The following is a 17,685-nucleotide window of genomic DNA, read 5'->3' as shown; positions in this document are numbered from 1 at the left end:
TTCTGGGGTATAAAGAGTGAGTTGTTTTTATGTTTTCTTGGCATGATACCTTACCAGGATATTACCGCTGTATGGTGATAATCTACTTCGACTAATTCGTACGCATAAGTGGGACTGCATTTCCAAGAATTAGATTTAATCATCTAAATCACAAAGTAAACATCCCATTTCACAGGAGGGTGTATCAGCTTTACAGCTGGTAATAGTTCATGTAATGCCGGTGTTCTGACGAGTTGAGCTACCTATCGAGACGTAATATCGAGCCTTTTCGCGCATGTGCAGTTTCACCGTTTGGGGGTTAGGGTAAAGGTTTTAGGGTTTTTTGGGGGGTTAGGCCTATCGATTAGCACTACGGTAGCCTTACTCGACAGAACTCCAGCTTAGATCCTTCCTCAGTGCTTCCTGTCTTGTGAAGCAAGCACGGCTTGGTCTAATACACTTCCTGTGACCTTGGGAAGATTCCACCCAGTACTATTCAGCAAAAACACAGAGGTGAGTGTTTCATCCAAGGCTATGAACACTGCACAGCCTCCACAAGGTTGTTTGGGTTTCCTTACAATTTAGATATTTGTCAAAGTGAATTGGTGAATCAAAATGTTTCCTGGTCCCATGTACCCTTTGATAAACCGACATCCCTTCCAGGCTGTGACCCTGATCCTGGAGATCTCCAATACTTCTCTGCATCAGGAGTAATGAACTAGTGCCCCGTTCAGTTCATCCCCTGGCTGCCTTGTACTGGATAAGCCATTGAAAGATGGACGTCACCCCACATTATTAAAAACCAATAATCCACTCCAAACACAGAATCTGTCACAGATAGTTTATTATATATATTCCGCAGGTGTTTATAGCCATGCAGCACTGCAACATCAGTACACTGAACTGTGGTGCAGTGTGTGCATGAATGGGCAAACCCAAAACAACACAAACTGCAGTCAGTGCTGAGAAATGCAGCAAGCCTTCAGCCAGCAGCATATACCTGCAGAGGTTAATAATTGATACTTTATTGATCCCCGTGGGGAAATTCTCTTTACACCTCTCCCAACTCGCTCTCTGTAGGTAAGAGCAAGCTGGCCACAAAGCAGCGCCCAGAGAGTTCGGGGTTAAGGGTTTTGCTCAATGACCTGCAGACGTGGCAAGGCTGGGCTTGAACCAGCAACCTTCTGATCACAGGCACAGAGGCTTAGCCCACTGAGCCACACGCTGCCTCAAAGGTGCATTTAGTAAGAGGCACCTCCACATACCTGCTGTGCTGCTTATGAATAATTTTAAATCACTAGGTGCCACTGGCACTATTCTTTACAGTCAACATAACTGCATGTGTGTATACCAGTTACAGCAGGAAGAGTCACTAACAAAGACAGCCACAAACTATCTTTGGTGCTGATGAACTACAATGTTCTGTGTTTGGTGATAGGCTCCTGAAGGGATAACCTCATAGGAGGCCTAGAGTGACTATAAAGACACACTCGCTACTTTTTTGCAGTCTGTAGACTCAGTACCATGTGGTGTAATGTCATTGGGCAAAGGTACCTGCCGGGCCCTCCCACTTCGTCCAATAAAAGGCACCGCTCAGAAAGCTGTGTGATGGATAGCACTTGCCACACAAGCCAAAGACCATGGACTGGACGTTTACAAACAATTAACACTCCTCATGGGCATGTCTGACCTTGACCGAAATGACCATTGTCTTGAGGTGGGGCCTCTTGGGGTTGCTCTAGTCCTGGAGACAGACAATACTTGAAATTAATAACTGAAGCCAAAAGATTCAAATGCAACCTAACAGACCACCTACAGATACTAGCAGAATCTGCACCAGTCTGTCCCACATCTGTACTTTATTCCAGCTGCCTGTGCTTGCAGAGGACATTAAAAAGTGCACGGAGTCACACTTTTCTCGGTCCAGCACAAGAGTTCCTGTCTGCCCCTGCTGACACCCCATTCGTTACACATGGAACAAACGGGCAACACCTAGGGGCAATGTCCGCCGAGTTCACACGATACGAACAGCACAGCTGAAAATTTGTAATATAAATCTTCAATGAACAGACTGAATGTCATTCAAAATTTAACTTTGAATACATTACAAAAGTGGATAGTTCAGGTCCAGAAAGTAAAAATACAGACCAAGATTTATTGGAATGTTAAGTTAAACTGAGGGATTTTGGAAATGTTCCAAGTTGGAAACTTTCCATCAGAATGAACAGGAATATATGGGAATTGATGGGAAAATTTAGTGAATTTTGCAACCCTAGATGTCAGCATATCCACCAATGTCTCAGACTGGTAATATTCTACATACATTTTAAGAATCTTACCCAAGTAGACGCCCATCTCATATCACGAGTAGACTTGCACTCACACTGGCAGCTTGGTTCTAGCTGTAAAGCCTATAAAGAAGGAAAAGAACAGACAAGCTTATATAAAGGCAGTGTGAAGACTGCAGCTTTTAAGCCCCATGAGTGTCTGGCTGTTGCACCCTTAGGTAAATTGAATACAAACAAAAATTAAAACGCAAAAAAATGTGAGAATAGCATCTGTGTAAATATTAAACATGATGTCATGGACATCAAGACATTGTTACGCCTCACTAAAGAGCTTCATCAGCTAATTTCTAGACAACAAAACCTAAAAGTAGGCCGGACACATAAACATACTAAGAATGGCACCCGGAAGTCACGTCCTCTCTATACTTTATTCCAGCTGCCTGTGCTTGCAGAGGACATTAAAAAGTGCACGGAGTCGCACCTTCCTCGGTCCAGCACAAGAGTTCCTGTCGGCCCCTGTTGACACCCCATTCGTTACACATGGAACAAACGGGCAACACATAGAGGCACTGGTTTTGCGCAAATATGAATGTTAATCTCGTTCAGACGAAGCAGGACCCTCAATTAGTTACTCACCTTTCACGAGGAGACGTAGAAATTACACGTGGGAAGGCCAAATAAAAACTACGCAGCAGTAACAAGATTCGAGTTCACATGCTCGCTACTATTTCTCTAAACATGAAAGCAATCAATAACCAGCTATGGCCCACAATCCCGAAAGATAAAATGCATGTTTTACACACATTTTTTCACATTCCGATGTCTCGTGTCCCTGTCAGACCATCACCTCCACAGTCCCAAAACCGAAATCCCCTAAATATCGGAGGCATCGTACGACGATCAACAAACTACTCTAGATCAACAGAAACTTACGGAACATAATATTAATTAGAAACGAAAATTAATAATCGCCACACACAGTAAATAGCCAGAAGAATTTACTGTAGCTTAGCTCACACTGCCGCCACCAACCGGCAAAGCCAGTGAAATGGATGAAGAGGAGGCCGCAGAGCATGCTGGGAAAACGAAAGCTGTTTGTGGCAGCGCCGGATTAAAATTCTCAACGTTAAAGTCTGGTTATATTTAGAATAATATTTTATTTTATTTTATTTTAAGCAACCATACTTCATTATTTTAATTTCATTTGTTATTTTTCATTTCTTTGAAGGGATGAAACTAAAGAGGGCATATAATAGCCTACTTGGCTTTCAACCCTGCCCAGTTAGCCGGCGTTAGCTTCCCAAAAGGCCCGTTGACAAATTACTGTACATAGTTGGAACCATTCAGCTGCATGGTTACAATAGGTAAATTATGGGCGAAACAATGCTTTTGAGAACCCCCCCCCCCTCCCGTCTACTACCTGAGCCACCATGCTGCATGACATCCAATTTGATTCAGTTTGTATAGCATCTTTCCCAACATTGTTGCCCCAAAGCACTTAACAAAGAGTCAAAGAAACTTATTTAATGAGGTACAACAGATTAAGGTAACAGTAGTAAAATTTTATATTAAATAAAAAAGGAGACATATGGATTGTGCAAAATAAAACTCCGTAGTTTAACATAGGAGAAAAAAACTGAGTGCAAGGTCAGTAAGCCTTTCAGTTTTAAAGTAAGTTTTATAAAACTGAAGCAGTTCAAAGTGTCCTCCCTGACACAGATTATATGGACACCATCTTTGTAACACACAAAAAAGCCAGGGATCTGTATTACTATGTTGGTTGCTTGGTTCAGCCGGTTGGTGTTTTCTGTCTTCAACTTGTGCTTCTGGCCGACGAAATCGTGCATAACATGTCTCTGTACTAAGATTTATTGTTGAATATATCAATTGCGCTTCCGTACAATTCTTGCTGCTGCCTTTTGTTTCTCACAGCAAGTGTTTAGTATCATCACTATTAAGAACAGCTTTTTGTGCTAGGAGTGAGCATGACTTGTTACAAAGGTTATGAGTTGACTTCTGTGATGGTAAATATTTTTGCTCAATTGGTATGTATTCTACCATATGTGATACTTTTACTGTTTTTGTTTTCCTTCGGCATTTTGCCATTTTCTTGCTCTTTGGCAGTGCCAAAAAGGGGAAAATGCACACAGGCTCAGGTATTTGCATGTAAGCACTATATGCTCTGACGATAAGAAAACCACGTGGTTATTTAATTATGAAGTTCTGTCTGGTCTGAAGCTATAATTGGTCATGACTTGAAGCCAGTTAGAATGTCATGTTTGGATTAGAATCTGAGGAAACCTGAAGGGCAGACATCCTTGAATATACATTTTCAGTTGAAATTGTATTATATTGAGTTTAAATCCAAATGCTTTAAATATTTTTGAAAGAGAATTACTTAATTTTATGTACGCATGCATTGCTTCGTCCAAGTGACTGCAACACTGACATTTTGATTTTTTTTAATGTTTCTAATTTTTACATTGTCCAGTAGAGGGCATTAAAACGACATTTAGTGCAAATGGTGCCATGACGAAAAGGCTTCTCTCCCGGTATTCTCACAGTCTAGGGCATGTGGCCTTTCTGATCCTCAGTGTGGAGCCAGAAGTCAAATGTTGGTAGTTGGCCTTTCCACCTGACACCTGTCCTTCAGCTCTGCTACAAGCCACTCCAGCTTGCCTGAGAGCAGCCTCCCAAAATTCCGCAGGACTAAACCCATGTTGTGAGTGCGCTCGCTTGGGCAAAAAAAGTACTGTTTCCCCACTTCACCCTGGAAACCAGAGACAAAGTCAATATATGTATGTAACAATTACATATCAAGTACATTTATCTACTTAAGATACTGATGTGTGTGATTTATATCTTGTAGACCAGACGTACTAAACTGATGGGCTTTCATATGGTTAAAAAAAATAAAATAAATGATTGGCAAATTACTATTGTGTTTTATTTAGGCACGCTGACACTATGGTTTATCTCCCACAGATGCACTGAAACACTGTGCTCCTTTCTAGACACACCGAGTGTCTCTTACTGTGATCTCCAGGTGAGTCACTACATGCAGGTAATTGGAAACACTGTGCTCCAGTTGTTGCAGCAGTGACAGCTGACACCCGGGCTGACTAACAGTCATTGTCGCTCTTACATCTTGACCTAGCATCTCCAGGGCAGACTGGACCTCCCCTGTTTTCTCCTGCATCTAGGCAAAACACAAAATGCAGATTAACATATTTGCGTCATCTGTCACTGGAATAATTTCCATCCATATTAAAACCACAAGGTCTATTTATCAATTCAGGGTTTCTTTGGAAATATAAGTGCACCTTTAGTTTGACTTTGTTTAGGTGGGGCTGGTTGCTTGCCATCAGGTGTGTGTGTGTGTGTGGGGGGGGGGGGGTTGTATGGAAGAGGGCAGAGAGGGGTATTTTATAACTCACTGATTTCTTATCCCAGGATGCTTTATGGATCTTAACACAAGGCAACTGGATAGGAGATGGAAGTGAGGCTGATGAACTGCAGACGCTCTAGATGTACACAGGCAAGGGAACACGCAGAAGGACAGTAACCCAATCAAACATGCAGACAGGCAGATGACATGAAGACGTACGAAAGCCAGGGAATCAGGCAGGTAGAGAAACCAACAACATTCGAGGATAGTGTCGAAATAGAGGATTGAATTTCTTGTATTATGCAACGTAAATCTACCATGCATTAATACAACTCTTGTTTTTTCACCATAGCAGCCTCCAGTTTCTTCAATGTGTTCATGTCTCTCCGAGCATGATCATCGCACACAAAATCGATTGGTCTTGCCTGAATGTTCCCCACCTCACCAGCAGCCAGGAAGATCAGCAGAAATATGGGTCCTGAGAAAAAAACAGAAATGGTGTCTTTATAGAACAGGTGAAGTTCCGTACTGACCGCACTGCCCACTGATTGATGCTGATCACTGCACCGCAGTGACTTTACCAAACAATGCTCCATGCTATTGCTCCACAGTGGGCAGCGGATAGCAAACTGTGATAACGCAGCATCTGTCCAGCACAGTAGTCTCTCATCTGTTCACTCCTCAAAAACACCAGCCTAGTCATTTTTAGAAACCAGTAGATGAATGTCAAACTATGCATAAAATACTGCTTTTATACCTTGCATTTAACTCCTCTCTGATGTGTATCTTGTGTCTTGTATTTATTTTCTGTCTTCTTTATGCCAGCTGTTAGTTGTCTGCTATCATGATGTCTCCAACAATAGCAAGCTGTGCCACCTGAAATTTCCACCAGCCTTGAGATTCTGATTCTGACTCTGATCAACCAAGTCAATTTGGCTGTAATTGATATGTTCACAAGATGACCAAGATGACACATGAAGTCCAAAAAAGTCAATTTTAAATGAAAGGTTCGTCAGACACGGATCTCTTCTACACTGTTCTACTACAGTGCTTCTAGCAGTTCTTTAGTCACTGCTCAGGTCCATTCCACACTGCCATGCCTGTGGGATTTGGTCGTTTGTGCTTTTCTTGTGCCATTCTTTTAAATGTGTTGTTCTGGGTCTTCCAGTGAATCCCACGTAGACCCTCCCAGTCCTTCTCAAGCTCCTCTCCCAGTTTTGTCTACCACTGGCTTTCCCTGCACATCTATTTCTGCGAAAATAAAAATCATATATGAATCATACTTTTTAAAGAGCACTTGCAAAGCCACATGTAATCAAGAGATTTCATGATTCTTCAGTGCTGATCCAAACAGTATTAAACTGTATGAAAGCAGCTAATAAACATTCACTCTTTAGCCTGGGTTAATATTCTACCTCTGGACATCCTGTTATCCACGTAGATTGACTATGCAGGGACACATTCCATTAAATCCTGGACTCTTTCCCAGAATTGCGCATACAGGGTTAACTCCCGCTTTGACCAAATTTACGGTAATAGGAAAGAAGTTCAAACCCACATAATGACCTTCACCCTATCTAAGAAATCCTTGGGGGCTTTTCTGTAAAATTTATCTGAACAGTGAAAATCTGTGCATTTAATTTTATATAGGTGTGTGTGTGTGTGTCTATATATATATACACACACATATATACATATACTGTATCTAATAGGACAAGCGGTTACAGGACACTGGAAAATCGAGTCCATGTAAATTTTCTCTGTGGAACATATTCGACTTATATACAAAAGTCTTAGGATAAATTATATATATATAATTTACACACATACATATACGTATATTGATCTACCTATCTACTTTTTTAGTTAAGTCATGGGTTAAGTCCCTTGAACTTTTCAGTAACTTGCCTGATTTGATTATATCAATATTTACTTGAGGAACATTGTCTCAGTCCAAGCTAAAGCTTTGCCAGCTGCCGTATTTAGTGTCTGCTGACATCATGACCCACCTGACAGGCTTATGCAGTTATCATTCAGCTGCACGTCTTCTCCTCCGCTCCTTAGCACGAATCCACACCAGCGGCCTGGTGCAGTTTTGAACAAGAGGCAGTAGGGAGCCGAAATAATCCTCACTGGAAATCCACACAGCAAAAGACAGCCTGACTGATTCAGTGACTTTTTGACTGATTGATTTCATTATTAAATGAGTAATTGTTTGACAGGCTTATAGACTGATTGACCGTTTGATTGATCTGTTGACTGTCTGATTGACCAGCTGATACCCACAGCCAGCTACATCCCCAGCACACGTTTAAGTGGAGATCAAAACCAGACGGGTGAATGATGGTACAACTTTACTGTATTAACACAAATACACAATATTCTGTTTTTTTCATGATTATTTCATCTACAGTTCCAAAATTCTTTCCATACGTATTACACCTCAAAAGGTCTTGCCTTCGATGACATTCATCATTTTAGAAAAACAAATTCCTGTCATCCATCACATAATATGCCACCAGAATGAAAATCAAAGGCATAATAATTACCAGAACAACATTTTAATGGTAGAAAACTAGTGCAATAAAAGTAGATCTCTGTAGAGAAATACTCGAGAAAGATGTAACCTGGTCTGTAAGAACATTTCAGCAGGCTGGTAAGTCTCCCAGTGCATCATACTGGGACTGGTATCCTTCCGGCATGGGGGAAGAGATTCCACACAACAGCATCTCTCAGGAGTGGAGCATTAAGCCGAGGGTGTTCAGAATATACAGAAATAAAAACTCAACTCCAAGCCAGGTCACTTGTGGGAGAAGCACGTTGGTGTTCTGTCTCCTAGGCGGGTCATTCTCATCCGCACAAACCTCCACACGTGCGTGGATGGATTGTAAGGATGCTAAACAGAGATAGCAAGAGGAATCTGGTCATGGATATGTTGAGCTGGGATTAAGGTTGGGGTGAGACCATGTTGAGACTGCAGCCTGGATGCGTGTGAATTGTTAAGGGTTCTGCTAAATACCAGAGAGGGAATGTTACATTAAGCTGAGCAAGGAATCACCAGTTAACTGAACACCTGGTGAAGAGAGACGAATCAGAGATGACATCACCCCTCTTCCACTTTCTCTTCCAGGGGAATCACCTCAAACAAGCTCATATCAGATATCTTTCTGCTTCCATCATGTTCCGGGAGATATTCAGTCTCTATCAACGACTCAAAAGGCGAGGAAGAAGAAGAAGAGTCTTCATCAGCTGGACTGGAAGGGTCGCAAGCTCCCTGCAGTGCGGCCAGGATTTCAGATGCAAAATATGCAGGTAAGGTGGGCGAGGGGGGGGTCTCAGGGGTGTGGCCCTGCAGCTGAACCTCAAAGCTGTGGAATCTGGAACAATGGGTGCTTAGTGGGCTCTCCGATGGGGCTGGGCCTGTAGAGAGAACAGAGTCCACCTGGTCATCAGCGGAGAGCATGACAGAGGTACATGAAGACTGAGGAAACTGAATTTTTGACTCCCCAGACTAAACACAGGTGAGTGCATACCTTCAACCTGGATATTTTGTGGAAGCTCATCTTCAGGGGAGAAGCCTTCCTCATGCAAGTCTTCATTGGGGTCCTCATCATCCACGGAAGACCAGGCTTGCAGCTTAGCCTCAGCGATGGCGAACTGCTCAGCTACCCCTGAGGAGCATGAGCACCGACCTGAACACACGTGTACACACACAGACACACGCACGCAGATTCTCACACAGACACTGACTCACAGACAATCTCATTGACGAAAACTGATTCACACAGAGATTCAGGCGCATAGACAGATACACACAGACACCGAATCACACACAAACACTTTGAAAGACAGGGACACACAAAGATACAGGCTCATAGACAGACACTGACTCTCTCTCTCATGCACACACACATCCACACAGAAACACACAGACGCAGACTCACACAAAGACCATGACTCGCAGTCATAGACTCTTTGACAGACATTGACTCATAGGCACTCATTCAAACAAGGACTCACACAAACAGGGACTCACATAAAGATTCAGGCTCATAGACAGATACACAGAGACCCAGACTCATACACAGACCCTGCCTCGCAGTCGTAGACTCTTTGACAGACATTGACTCATAGACACTGACTCACACAAACAGGGACTCACATAAAGATTCAGGCTCATAGACAGATACACAGAGACCCAGACTGCCTCACACATAGATAGCCCACCTGCAGCAAAGCGTGCTTCCTGCTCTCCCTCACTGAGGTGGCGGTAGGAAGTCAGGTGAGTCTCCAGTGTGCTGAAAGGCTCCACAGGCTTGCACCAGCCCTTCCACTCGATCAGATGGGCCACCCGGCCCTGTGCCATGGCAGTGGGCTTGGTCACGTGCTCCTTCACCACCTGGGAGATACCTGTGGGTTTGGCCGGTACAGCACAACATTAGCCTTGTTTTGTGCCATTAGCAGAGTGGGCACAAAACAATTGGTATCTGCGGTGTTGTGAAAGTCAAAGACACTGTCAGAAAAAAATGTGTAACCTTTAAAGGTACAATTACTTGTCACTGGGGCCAAATGTACCCCAGTTGTAGGTAATTGTACCTTTTAGTCTAATTTAAGGTACATAAATAGACTGTGAGGAGCATGTTTGTACCATTGGGGGTACATTAATGCTGTTTTTATTTTCGGGAACAAAGCTGCACCAGGGCGGTACACATTTTTCTGCCAGTCGGCACTCGTGTGTGTACCGTAGAGCGACGACCAGGCCAGTGCTGCTATCTCGTGGATGGTCAGGGCTTTTCTGGGCTTTGGCAGCATTTCCACACCGTCCACAGCATTTACCTGCAAACAGCACAAGCATTCAGTTACTGGCGCGTCACCAAGGCCGACAGGCCGACCTCAGTAAGTCCACAAGTGAGACTCCCAATTCATATTAAGGCAGACAAGGTCATCCGTCTGTTCGACCCAGGCATTCCAGTCCAGATATGGGCTTTTGCATCATCCAGTAGCCGCGTGTGATGCTACAAATTCTGGGTAAAATATCATCTCTGCTGGCTTTGCTCCAGGGACCCTTGCTCACGGTTCCCCCTGCCAGAAAGTCTGCTGTCTGCTCACGTAGGAACACCTGCCGGGGAGGCAGGGGATGGTCCAGCCCCCTCAGCTGCACTCCAAAAATACAAAGCCGTTCTGATTCAGCATGATCCCTAAAAGCTGCTCATCCACCAGGCCTGTCAGCAGATCTGCTAACTCTCTACACAGTCTGCGGCAGAACTCCACAGGTGCAAAATGGGGCTCACTTTAAATCCAAAATAACATCCATACCAACCTGTCTCAGTACAACAGAGGATCATAGCAGCTTCCTAACACTTTTACACTCCCTCAGTTCAGACAATAGACAAGTTGACGGCAGGAAAAGCTTAACTGCAAAACTGAATGGAAAGAGGCAGACATGCCCCTGCCCATCCGACATCAACGCAAAATAACAAGACCTAGTTTTATTTATTATAGAAAAGCTGTAGCAAACTGGCCTCTTCCACAGCAACGCTGCTCAATCTGCCGGGGACAAGCCGACTCCAGAGGAACAAGCCGCCGCAGATCACCATCTCTTTAACCGACATACTGGGTTGCTGGCTGCGCCTGTTTCATTTTCTAGCCCCTGTGCCTGACTGTGCATCTACCAACTTTCCACTGGGAAAGGTGCGTTTCTATAGCAACTGGTCACCATGGAATTATTTCTCCTAGGCTACCCGACGATATACGCAGATGATGTCGCGTGAAAGACTGGCCTCTCACCGTCGCTTACCGGTAACTCGTGCTCTCGTCTCGCCGTGGAAATCTGGGCTGAGGCACCTGTGCTGCTGTGGTGACGAACTCGCTAAATGCTAGGAAGCGGCAGCCAAGAACATCATCAGCAGATGTTAAAGTCGCTAAACCGCGCAGTGATTTGGCTGTAATGAGCTAAAGACCCTGCCAGCCGGTGAGCCTGTTTCACCATAGCGTTCAGTCATCACTACGCTGGCAGGAACAACCACATTCACCTGAGATGTTTCTCCAATTCACTTTTATTCTTTTGTGACTATGAATGTCAAGGTTTTAAATCCCTTATCCTTGAAATACAGGCACATTTTATTCAGGTTTCAGTCTGTGTTAATGACAGTCTGTGTCAATTCCCCCTCTTGTCTGGTAAGTGGCAAGGCACAGTTGTGCAGAATTTAGAGGTTTGTGGTTTTTCTGGCTCTGATCTGTAGATGTCAGTAATCATTTGTCTGCTGTCTCTACCTCTTAATAAGCTGATGGCTGACAGTGCATTTTAAAAGTGTTCGACCTTGTTCTACACCCCCGGGATCCCTGAAGGTGCCTATTAAATACACGAACCTTGAAATGAAGATCAAAATGTAGGATGTTAGGATTTTATTTGTAAAATAGTACCCAGGGGTCTTAGTAAATGTGCTCCATAGATTTTGATTGGACTATACATTCTCCAAATGTGTCATTGGAGAAGTTATTTGAGATTAAACTATTATTTTGTAGTATTAAGTAGTATTTTATATATTATATTCTTTTGTTTCTTTTGTTCCTCACAAATCGGGTCCAGGTGTTTCACGAAGGTTGGCAGGGGCCCTTATAGACAGTGGTTCTGTTTCAGGATTTGTGTTGGGAATCAGACTAGGCATTTGTAGCTGGGCTACAGTCCTGTGCCAATGTCAGTTACAGTAATGGTAATCAAAGCCTGTGTCCATTTCCAAGGTAAAGCTGTAGTTTATTACCATTACCAGAGTAATCAGGCTTATTATGATCTGACCAGTGACTGGGTGAGTTTGATATGTACCTCAGAGAAGAGCAAACTCACTCACAGTGGTAAAATAGTACAACTGACAGACAGACTAGACCATGCATCTATGGTGTTATCTAAAAAGATGACCTTTTCTAGGTTATGTGAAAGTTAACGTTCAAGTAATGCAGACAATTCGGCAGATGCAGTCGTACAACCACCTCTTTGTGAAGTGTGGAAAAGCGAAGCATCGGTAAGTTTTTCTGGTTAAAAAGCTCCAAGCAGATACCCTTAGGGACCTGAAAACTGGGTCAAATTCATCTTCAAGTACTGCACGCCCTCTAGTGGCAAATGGATGAAAGGCATGTCGGCATGCGTCCCATGAATATGGGGGTCAGGTAGAGAATCCTTAGCTCCACGTCACACGCAACAGGCAGTCCGTTATGATGAGTGGAAATATGTCTGTATATAATGTCTTTTCTCACATTATGAGAGAAGGGGGAGCGTCATGCATAACTGTGAATTTGGGCTATTCTAGTCAGGATTGTGTGTCACATAGAAATGATCAAATTTGAGAGTCACTTAGCAATGCTACACAGCACTATGCTATACGGCCGCGGGGGTAACACTGCTGAACAATTAATCTACGTCATCACATAGGGTTAACCCATCTAATAGTGTTGTATTTCTGGCTGTAAGCAGTGTATATGTCAAGCATTTCATTATTTACTAAAGATTTCGGGGCTGACATGCCCTGTTGAGCTTGTCTATCTTGCTGTGTGTACAGTAACATCTGGTGCTCTTAAAAGGGCGACATTAAACATCCCAGTTTCGTGTGCAGGTTTTAAATCAGAATGGATTTAAAGATTAATACAATATAAATATATAGATAAAAAGTGCAAAAAAATCGTGAGCCCAGTGAATTTCTACCAAAGTAGTTGAGCATAAGCCTAATTGTTTGTACGTTCTGACATACATAAACCCAAAACCCCGCTATTTTATACTTCATCAGGTAGATCAACGCATATGTTTAATTTATCATTTTTGCTGCAAATAAAGCACAAGTAAGAATAAAATACATATCCCGTAATATTACTTAGAATCGCATTTTTCGAAATTTTGTTTGGACTCTAACCTTTACCTGTGGATCGTTGTTGTGATCATTTGTTCAATAGATTCCTGAATCTTGATGCACTTTATGTCCAGAAACAGGTGCATCACGGCATTGATTTTGTATTAATAGCGAAGGCAGAGGCGAAGACGCGACGCTGCGGAGCAACCCGCTGTTTACCAATAACACAGTGTGACTGGGGTCATTATTCTTTTAGCTATAATTTAATGCAGATATGCTCTTACAAGAATACCCATCTTACCATCAGCACTAAAACCTTAGTAGCATACAAAAATCATCCGTAAATGAAGGCAAAATTGAGCCACAGAAGTCTGTCTCCTGTCAAAGGCAAATTCGCGGCTGCACGTCAATAGACAAAGAGTCATTGGTCCGCCGTCGCACGAAACAGGTGCATTACGACATTGATTTATATTCGAACGCTTCAAATATACTCTTACCACACTATGATGATAATAAACGCACGCAGGAAATTAAAAGAAGACGTTTCCACGTTAATAATAACGAGCGCTGGCTTACCTTGGAATTAAAATCAGTCAACGCAGTCAACAGCATATTTGCTACGAAGACGGGTCCGGGTTGTATAGTGAATTTACCCTAACCCCCTTAGTCATACTCCAGGTGTCTTATAAGGCGATTTTATATTCCCTTGGTTTGCTGGTGCCCGACCTCCACCGATCTACAGACTCCCCGGTGGCAGTGTCACCAGTTTGAACACCCAGCTTAAAGTCAGACGTTTTTCTTAAAGCTACAGGAGATACCGGCGTGATATGCTCTTCTGCAGTCGGCCCTTGGTGTTCTGGCGCCCTAGGTGAGATGCTGCTGAGCGCCCCTCTCCAGAGTAGCAAAAAACAAATTTAGTCAATTCATTTGCATTAAAAACGTTGTACATGGTATCCTCAGATATCGCTCTGACTCGCAACTTGGCTCAGACTCAAGTCACAAATTTCATGACATGGATCTGGACTCTGCTTAACTGATGGAAAGACTTGGACCCGACTTGGACCCTATGACTTAGGTTAACTTGAGGTTATAGTTATCCCTCTGGCTACCATAACATTAATTTTATAATTTCAGTGCATATTAATTCGCTACTGTCTGCATTTTCATCTGGCTGAAATCAAGGTATCCTGAGATAGTTTGTTGGAAAGATGCATCACTCCCTGCATATACATGGATGTAAAATCTGTGTGAGGACAGGTGTGACAGAGTGGATACACTGTTCTCAACCTTCCTCTACCTATGAAGGACTTAACCTACAATGTAGTGTGGCGGGATTTTGCTGCAGCAAGTTTAACCAAAGAAACTGACATGGACTGGACTTGGACTTGAGGGCACGTGACTTGAGACTTGACTCGGACATACAATGTTGTGACTCGAGACTTGACTCAGACTCGCCAAGGATTGTTTGCTCCCATCCCTGTTAACTAGCTAGTTTGCATCTGTTTGACAAGAAAAGTAGTGAAATATTAAAACTTGTGTAAATAACTGCAATATCGCAGAAAGCAACCAGAGGTTTTTTTCTTTATTTTTTTTCTCTTTTTTGCTCCCCCTAATGAAATGGCACCCTTGGCGATTGCCTAGATCTCCTATAGGGTGGCCGGCTCTGCTCTTCTGTACTCTCTGATCAAGTTAGATTCCCAAGGAGATCCGTTCGTTTATGCAGACTTGTCCAGTATATAAGCTGAAGCTTTTCATTATACGTAAACCATAACTCTTGGAGGAGTTTGTCCGTCTTGATGGTTGGACTCGTGAATTTGTTCTAGTTATCGGAGGGGGGGGCTGTTTTAATAAAGAGAAGTGCCTATCGACCTGCTTCCCTCTTTCAGCTGATGGACAGCACCCAACTGGTCTTTTGGTTCATATCTTCCTGGTAGGCCTATTGAAAAGCATGCTGGGAGTATAACAGTCAATGTTATTACGAGTATCTATTACTTGTGTTGAACACTTATTTTCTTACTTTGTTGTGATATTCTTGTATTTCAGGTGCTTTTAGCGATGCAGCACATGTAAACCCTTACCACCACTTCGGGAGGCAAATACTCTTAGGCAGTCAGGAAGGTTGGCGTCACGTTTTTTATCTGCTTTGGGGGCAGTACCAGTCCTAGCCAATGTGGCGAGCATCACTGCCGGCACCGGTTGTCTGAGGCAAATTGAAGTCGGCGCCCCCTATTGACCGACAGGAAAAAATCTTTTAGCCTGTGTTGCAGATTGAATTGACTGGCCCGGTCTGGTGGGATCTGTAGGAGAAGCAAAACACGACTTATTGAGATAGAGACAAATCCTTATACTTTATGAACAATTTATTAAGCTGTAGATACTGGCCACAATTCCCCCCCACACACAGTAATTGAGTCCTAGACATCAGAAAATAACTCACATTGTACACAATAAATAAGTTGTTCGTCACTCTGTTACAACACACAGGTGTCGAGGCAGTATTTTTTTTAAACTGTCCTCCACCCCAATACTAGTTAACTAGTTACCTAGTTAAGGCTCCCATCCTGTGTATTCCCAACCCTGCTCTGCATTCCATTCTCCTGCTCTGTATTCCATTCTCCTGCCCTGCATTCCATTCTCCTGCTCTGTATTCCATTCTCCTGCTCTGTATTCCATTCTCCTGTGCTGCATTCCATTCTCCTGCTCTGTATTCCATTCTCCTGCTCTGCATTCCATTCTCCTGCTCTGCATTCCATTCTCCTGCCCTGCATTCCAGACTATGTGGTAGCCTACTTCAGCAGGACCCTGTGCTGTCAAGAGAACAACTACAGCGTGACACGTTGGGAGCTGCTAGCAGTGGTGCTGGCTCTGTGACTCTTCACACCTCCCTTCATTGACTATTCAATATTATAGGGAACCAGAAAGGCAGGTCGATCAATGGATTGAGGCTTTACACAAATTTCATTACCCTCTGCAGATGGAGCGTGCAGGCACTGTGCCCAGTTAGATGACAGAGTTCACCTCGGGGATAGATCAAGGCTCTGCATTCTACTCAATAAATGGAGGTTGTGACAAAGGAGGAGCTGAAGCAACTACAGGAAGAAGATGTTGACCTGGGTCCAGTGATCCATTGGAAGCAATGGGGTAGGTAGAGCTTGCTCTTTTGTGGCCAGCAGCAAAGGCATTGCTAAGGCAGTACAACTTCCTGATTCTCTGGAATGTTTGGAATCCCCGAGGAGCTCTACAATGACCAGGGGCACAGTTTTGAGGGTTAGATCTTCAGGAAAATCTGTAGGCAGCCGAGTAAAGAGACGAGGACACTACCACTATGCCCACAGTGTTGGGCTGGTGGAAAGATTTAATAGGACATTGGTGACCCCATCAGCATCCTAGAAGGAGACCATCAGCGGCACTGGGACAAACACTTACCCATTTTGTTTGCATATTGGACAAACGGTGCAAGTGACTATGGGCTATACCTCCACAGCTCTTATGTGGGGGAGAGAGCTTTGCATGACAGTAGGTTTGATTTTTGGATAGCCCTGGGCCACCAAGTCTCAAGTATGTCCGTCTCCTACAGGGCTGCCTCGACAGCATGGATGGACTGGGGCCTGAAAGAAGCAGGAATATGATGTGCATGGCAAGGGGCGAGAGATCCAAGGAGAGAGGACATGTGTGCTTAGCCCAAGGTGAAAAGGCGATGTTGCCCAAAACCTTATAATCCATGGGAAAGACTCTGTTTAGTACTCAGGAGGATCTCTGATGTTGTAGACAAGGTGTGGATGAAGACCCAGCTAGGATCAGTAGTGCTGGGGCCGTTTGGCACCATACCTGCATCCCAGTACTGGGAGCTCCACCACAGTGCTGACTAGCCAGTCACCATGGCACTGATGGATATCGGGGGGTCTATGCAGAGGTCCCATTGTGAAAGCCTTGTACACACCAAACACGGAAGTCTTGCTGGTGCAGTGCTGACCAGTCCAAAGAAGACATTCCCCACACCGGTTGGAGGGCTATAACTCGGGACTGGCAATGCGGCAAACTGGATGTTTGGCCTTTCAAACATCTAATCCAGCAGTGTGTGTGTGTGTGTATATATATATATATATATATAAATATATATATATATATGCGCATTTATGAATTTCTAAACTTTTTGTGTCATCTGCAGCTCTTGCACAACTCCCAAAAACTC

At 43.6% G+C, this 17,685-nt stretch overlaps 2 protein-coding genes and 2 long non-coding RNA genes across 6 annotated transcripts; 2 read left to right on the top strand and 2 right to left on the bottom strand.

The window, feature by feature from the left end:
• Nucleotides 1-4,823: 4,823 nt before the first annotated feature.
• thpo (thrombopoietin) lies at nucleotides 4,824-6,597 on the bottom strand. Its single transcript, XM_072704043.1, has 5 exons — nucleotides 6,413-6,597; nucleotides 6,003-6,133; nucleotides 5,705-5,791; nucleotides 5,302-5,466; nucleotides 4,824-5,037 (listed from the first exon to the last, which is right to left on the bottom strand). The coding sequence occupies exons 1-5, from the start codon at nucleotides 6,417-6,419 to the stop codon at nucleotides 4,876-4,878; spliced, it is 552 nt and encodes a 183-aa protein (XP_072560144.1). The 5' UTR covers nucleotides 6,420-6,597; the 3' UTR covers nucleotides 4,824-4,875.
• Nucleotides 5,262-6,340, top strand: LOC140581450 (uncharacterized). Its single transcript, XR_011984514.1, has 3 exons — nucleotides 5,262-5,313; nucleotides 5,746-5,895; nucleotides 6,008-6,340. It is a non-coding gene; the product is annotated as an uncharacterized lncRNA (long non-coding RNA).
• A 1,395-nt stretch (nucleotides 6,598-7,992) lies between the features above and the next one.
• On the bottom strand, nucleotides 7,993-14,345 carry fam131aa (family with sequence similarity 131 member Aa). Of its 3 annotated transcripts, none has more exons than XM_023798125.2 (5): nucleotides 14,070-14,345; nucleotides 10,398-10,491; nucleotides 9,883-10,065; nucleotides 9,189-9,326; nucleotides 7,993-9,075 (listed from the first exon to the last, which is right to left on the bottom strand). In XM_023798125.2, the coding sequence occupies exons 1-5, from the start codon at nucleotides 14,103-14,105 to the stop codon at nucleotides 8,759-8,761; spliced, it is 768 nt and encodes a 255-aa protein (XP_023653893.2). In that variant the 5' UTR covers nucleotides 14,106-14,345; the 3' UTR covers nucleotides 7,993-8,758. The 3 variants fall into 3 exon arrangements, with proteins under 3 accessions (XP_023653893.2, XP_023653894.2, XP_023653892.2); XM_023798126.2 differs by lacking the exon at nucleotides 14,070-14,345 and adding an exon at nucleotides 11,453-11,697; XM_023798124.2 differs by lacking the exon at nucleotides 14,070-14,345 and adding an exon at nucleotides 11,178-11,319.
• LOC111836655 (uncharacterized) lies at nucleotides 11,404-16,588 on the top strand. Its single transcript, XR_002836464.1, has 3 exons — nucleotides 11,404-11,454; nucleotides 15,537-15,611; nucleotides 16,468-16,588. It is a non-coding gene; the product is annotated as an uncharacterized lncRNA (long non-coding RNA).
• The last annotated feature ends 1,097 nt before the right edge of the window (nucleotides 16,589-17,685 follow it).

The sequence above is a fragment of the Paramormyrops kingsleyae genome, chromosome 21 (genome assembly GCF_048594095.1).
Source record: "Paramormyrops kingsleyae isolate MSU_618 chromosome 21, PKINGS_0.4, whole genome shotgun sequence".
NCBI lineage: Eukaryota > Metazoa > Chordata > Actinopteri > Osteoglossiformes > Mormyridae > Paramormyrops > Paramormyrops kingsleyae.
The sequence above is the reverse complement of the archived record's forward strand: the minus strand, read 5'-3'. Positions and strand labels throughout refer to the sequence as shown.

What these genes read in the sequence shown, in the direction of transcription:
- fam131aa (XM_023798124.2), bottom strand. Translation starts at nt 11,267, where the DNA reads ATGTCGGTTAAAGAGATGGTGATCTGCGGCGGCTTGTTCCTCTGGAGT. An exon ending in GGCCTGGTCGTCGCTCTACG is followed by an intron (nt 10,066 to 10,397) that starts GTACACACACGA and finishes CCAAACCCACAG; the next exon opens with GTATCTCCCAGGTGGTGAAG. An exon ending in GGAAGCACGCTTTGCTGCAG is followed by an intron (nt 9,327 to 9,882) that starts GTGGGCTATCTA and finishes CATGCTCCTCAG; the next exon opens with GGGTAGCTGAGCAGTTCGCC.
- thpo (XM_072704043.1), bottom strand. An exon ending in CATCCTGGGATAAGAAATCA is followed by an intron (nt 5,467 to 5,704) that starts GTGAGTTATAAA and finishes TGTTTTGCCTAG; the next exon opens with ATGCAGGAGAAAACAGGGGA. An exon ending in TGACTCACCTGGAGATCACA is followed by an intron (nt 5,038 to 5,301) that starts GTAAGAGACACT and finishes TCTGGTTTCCAG; the next exon opens with GGTGAAGTGGGGAAACAGTA.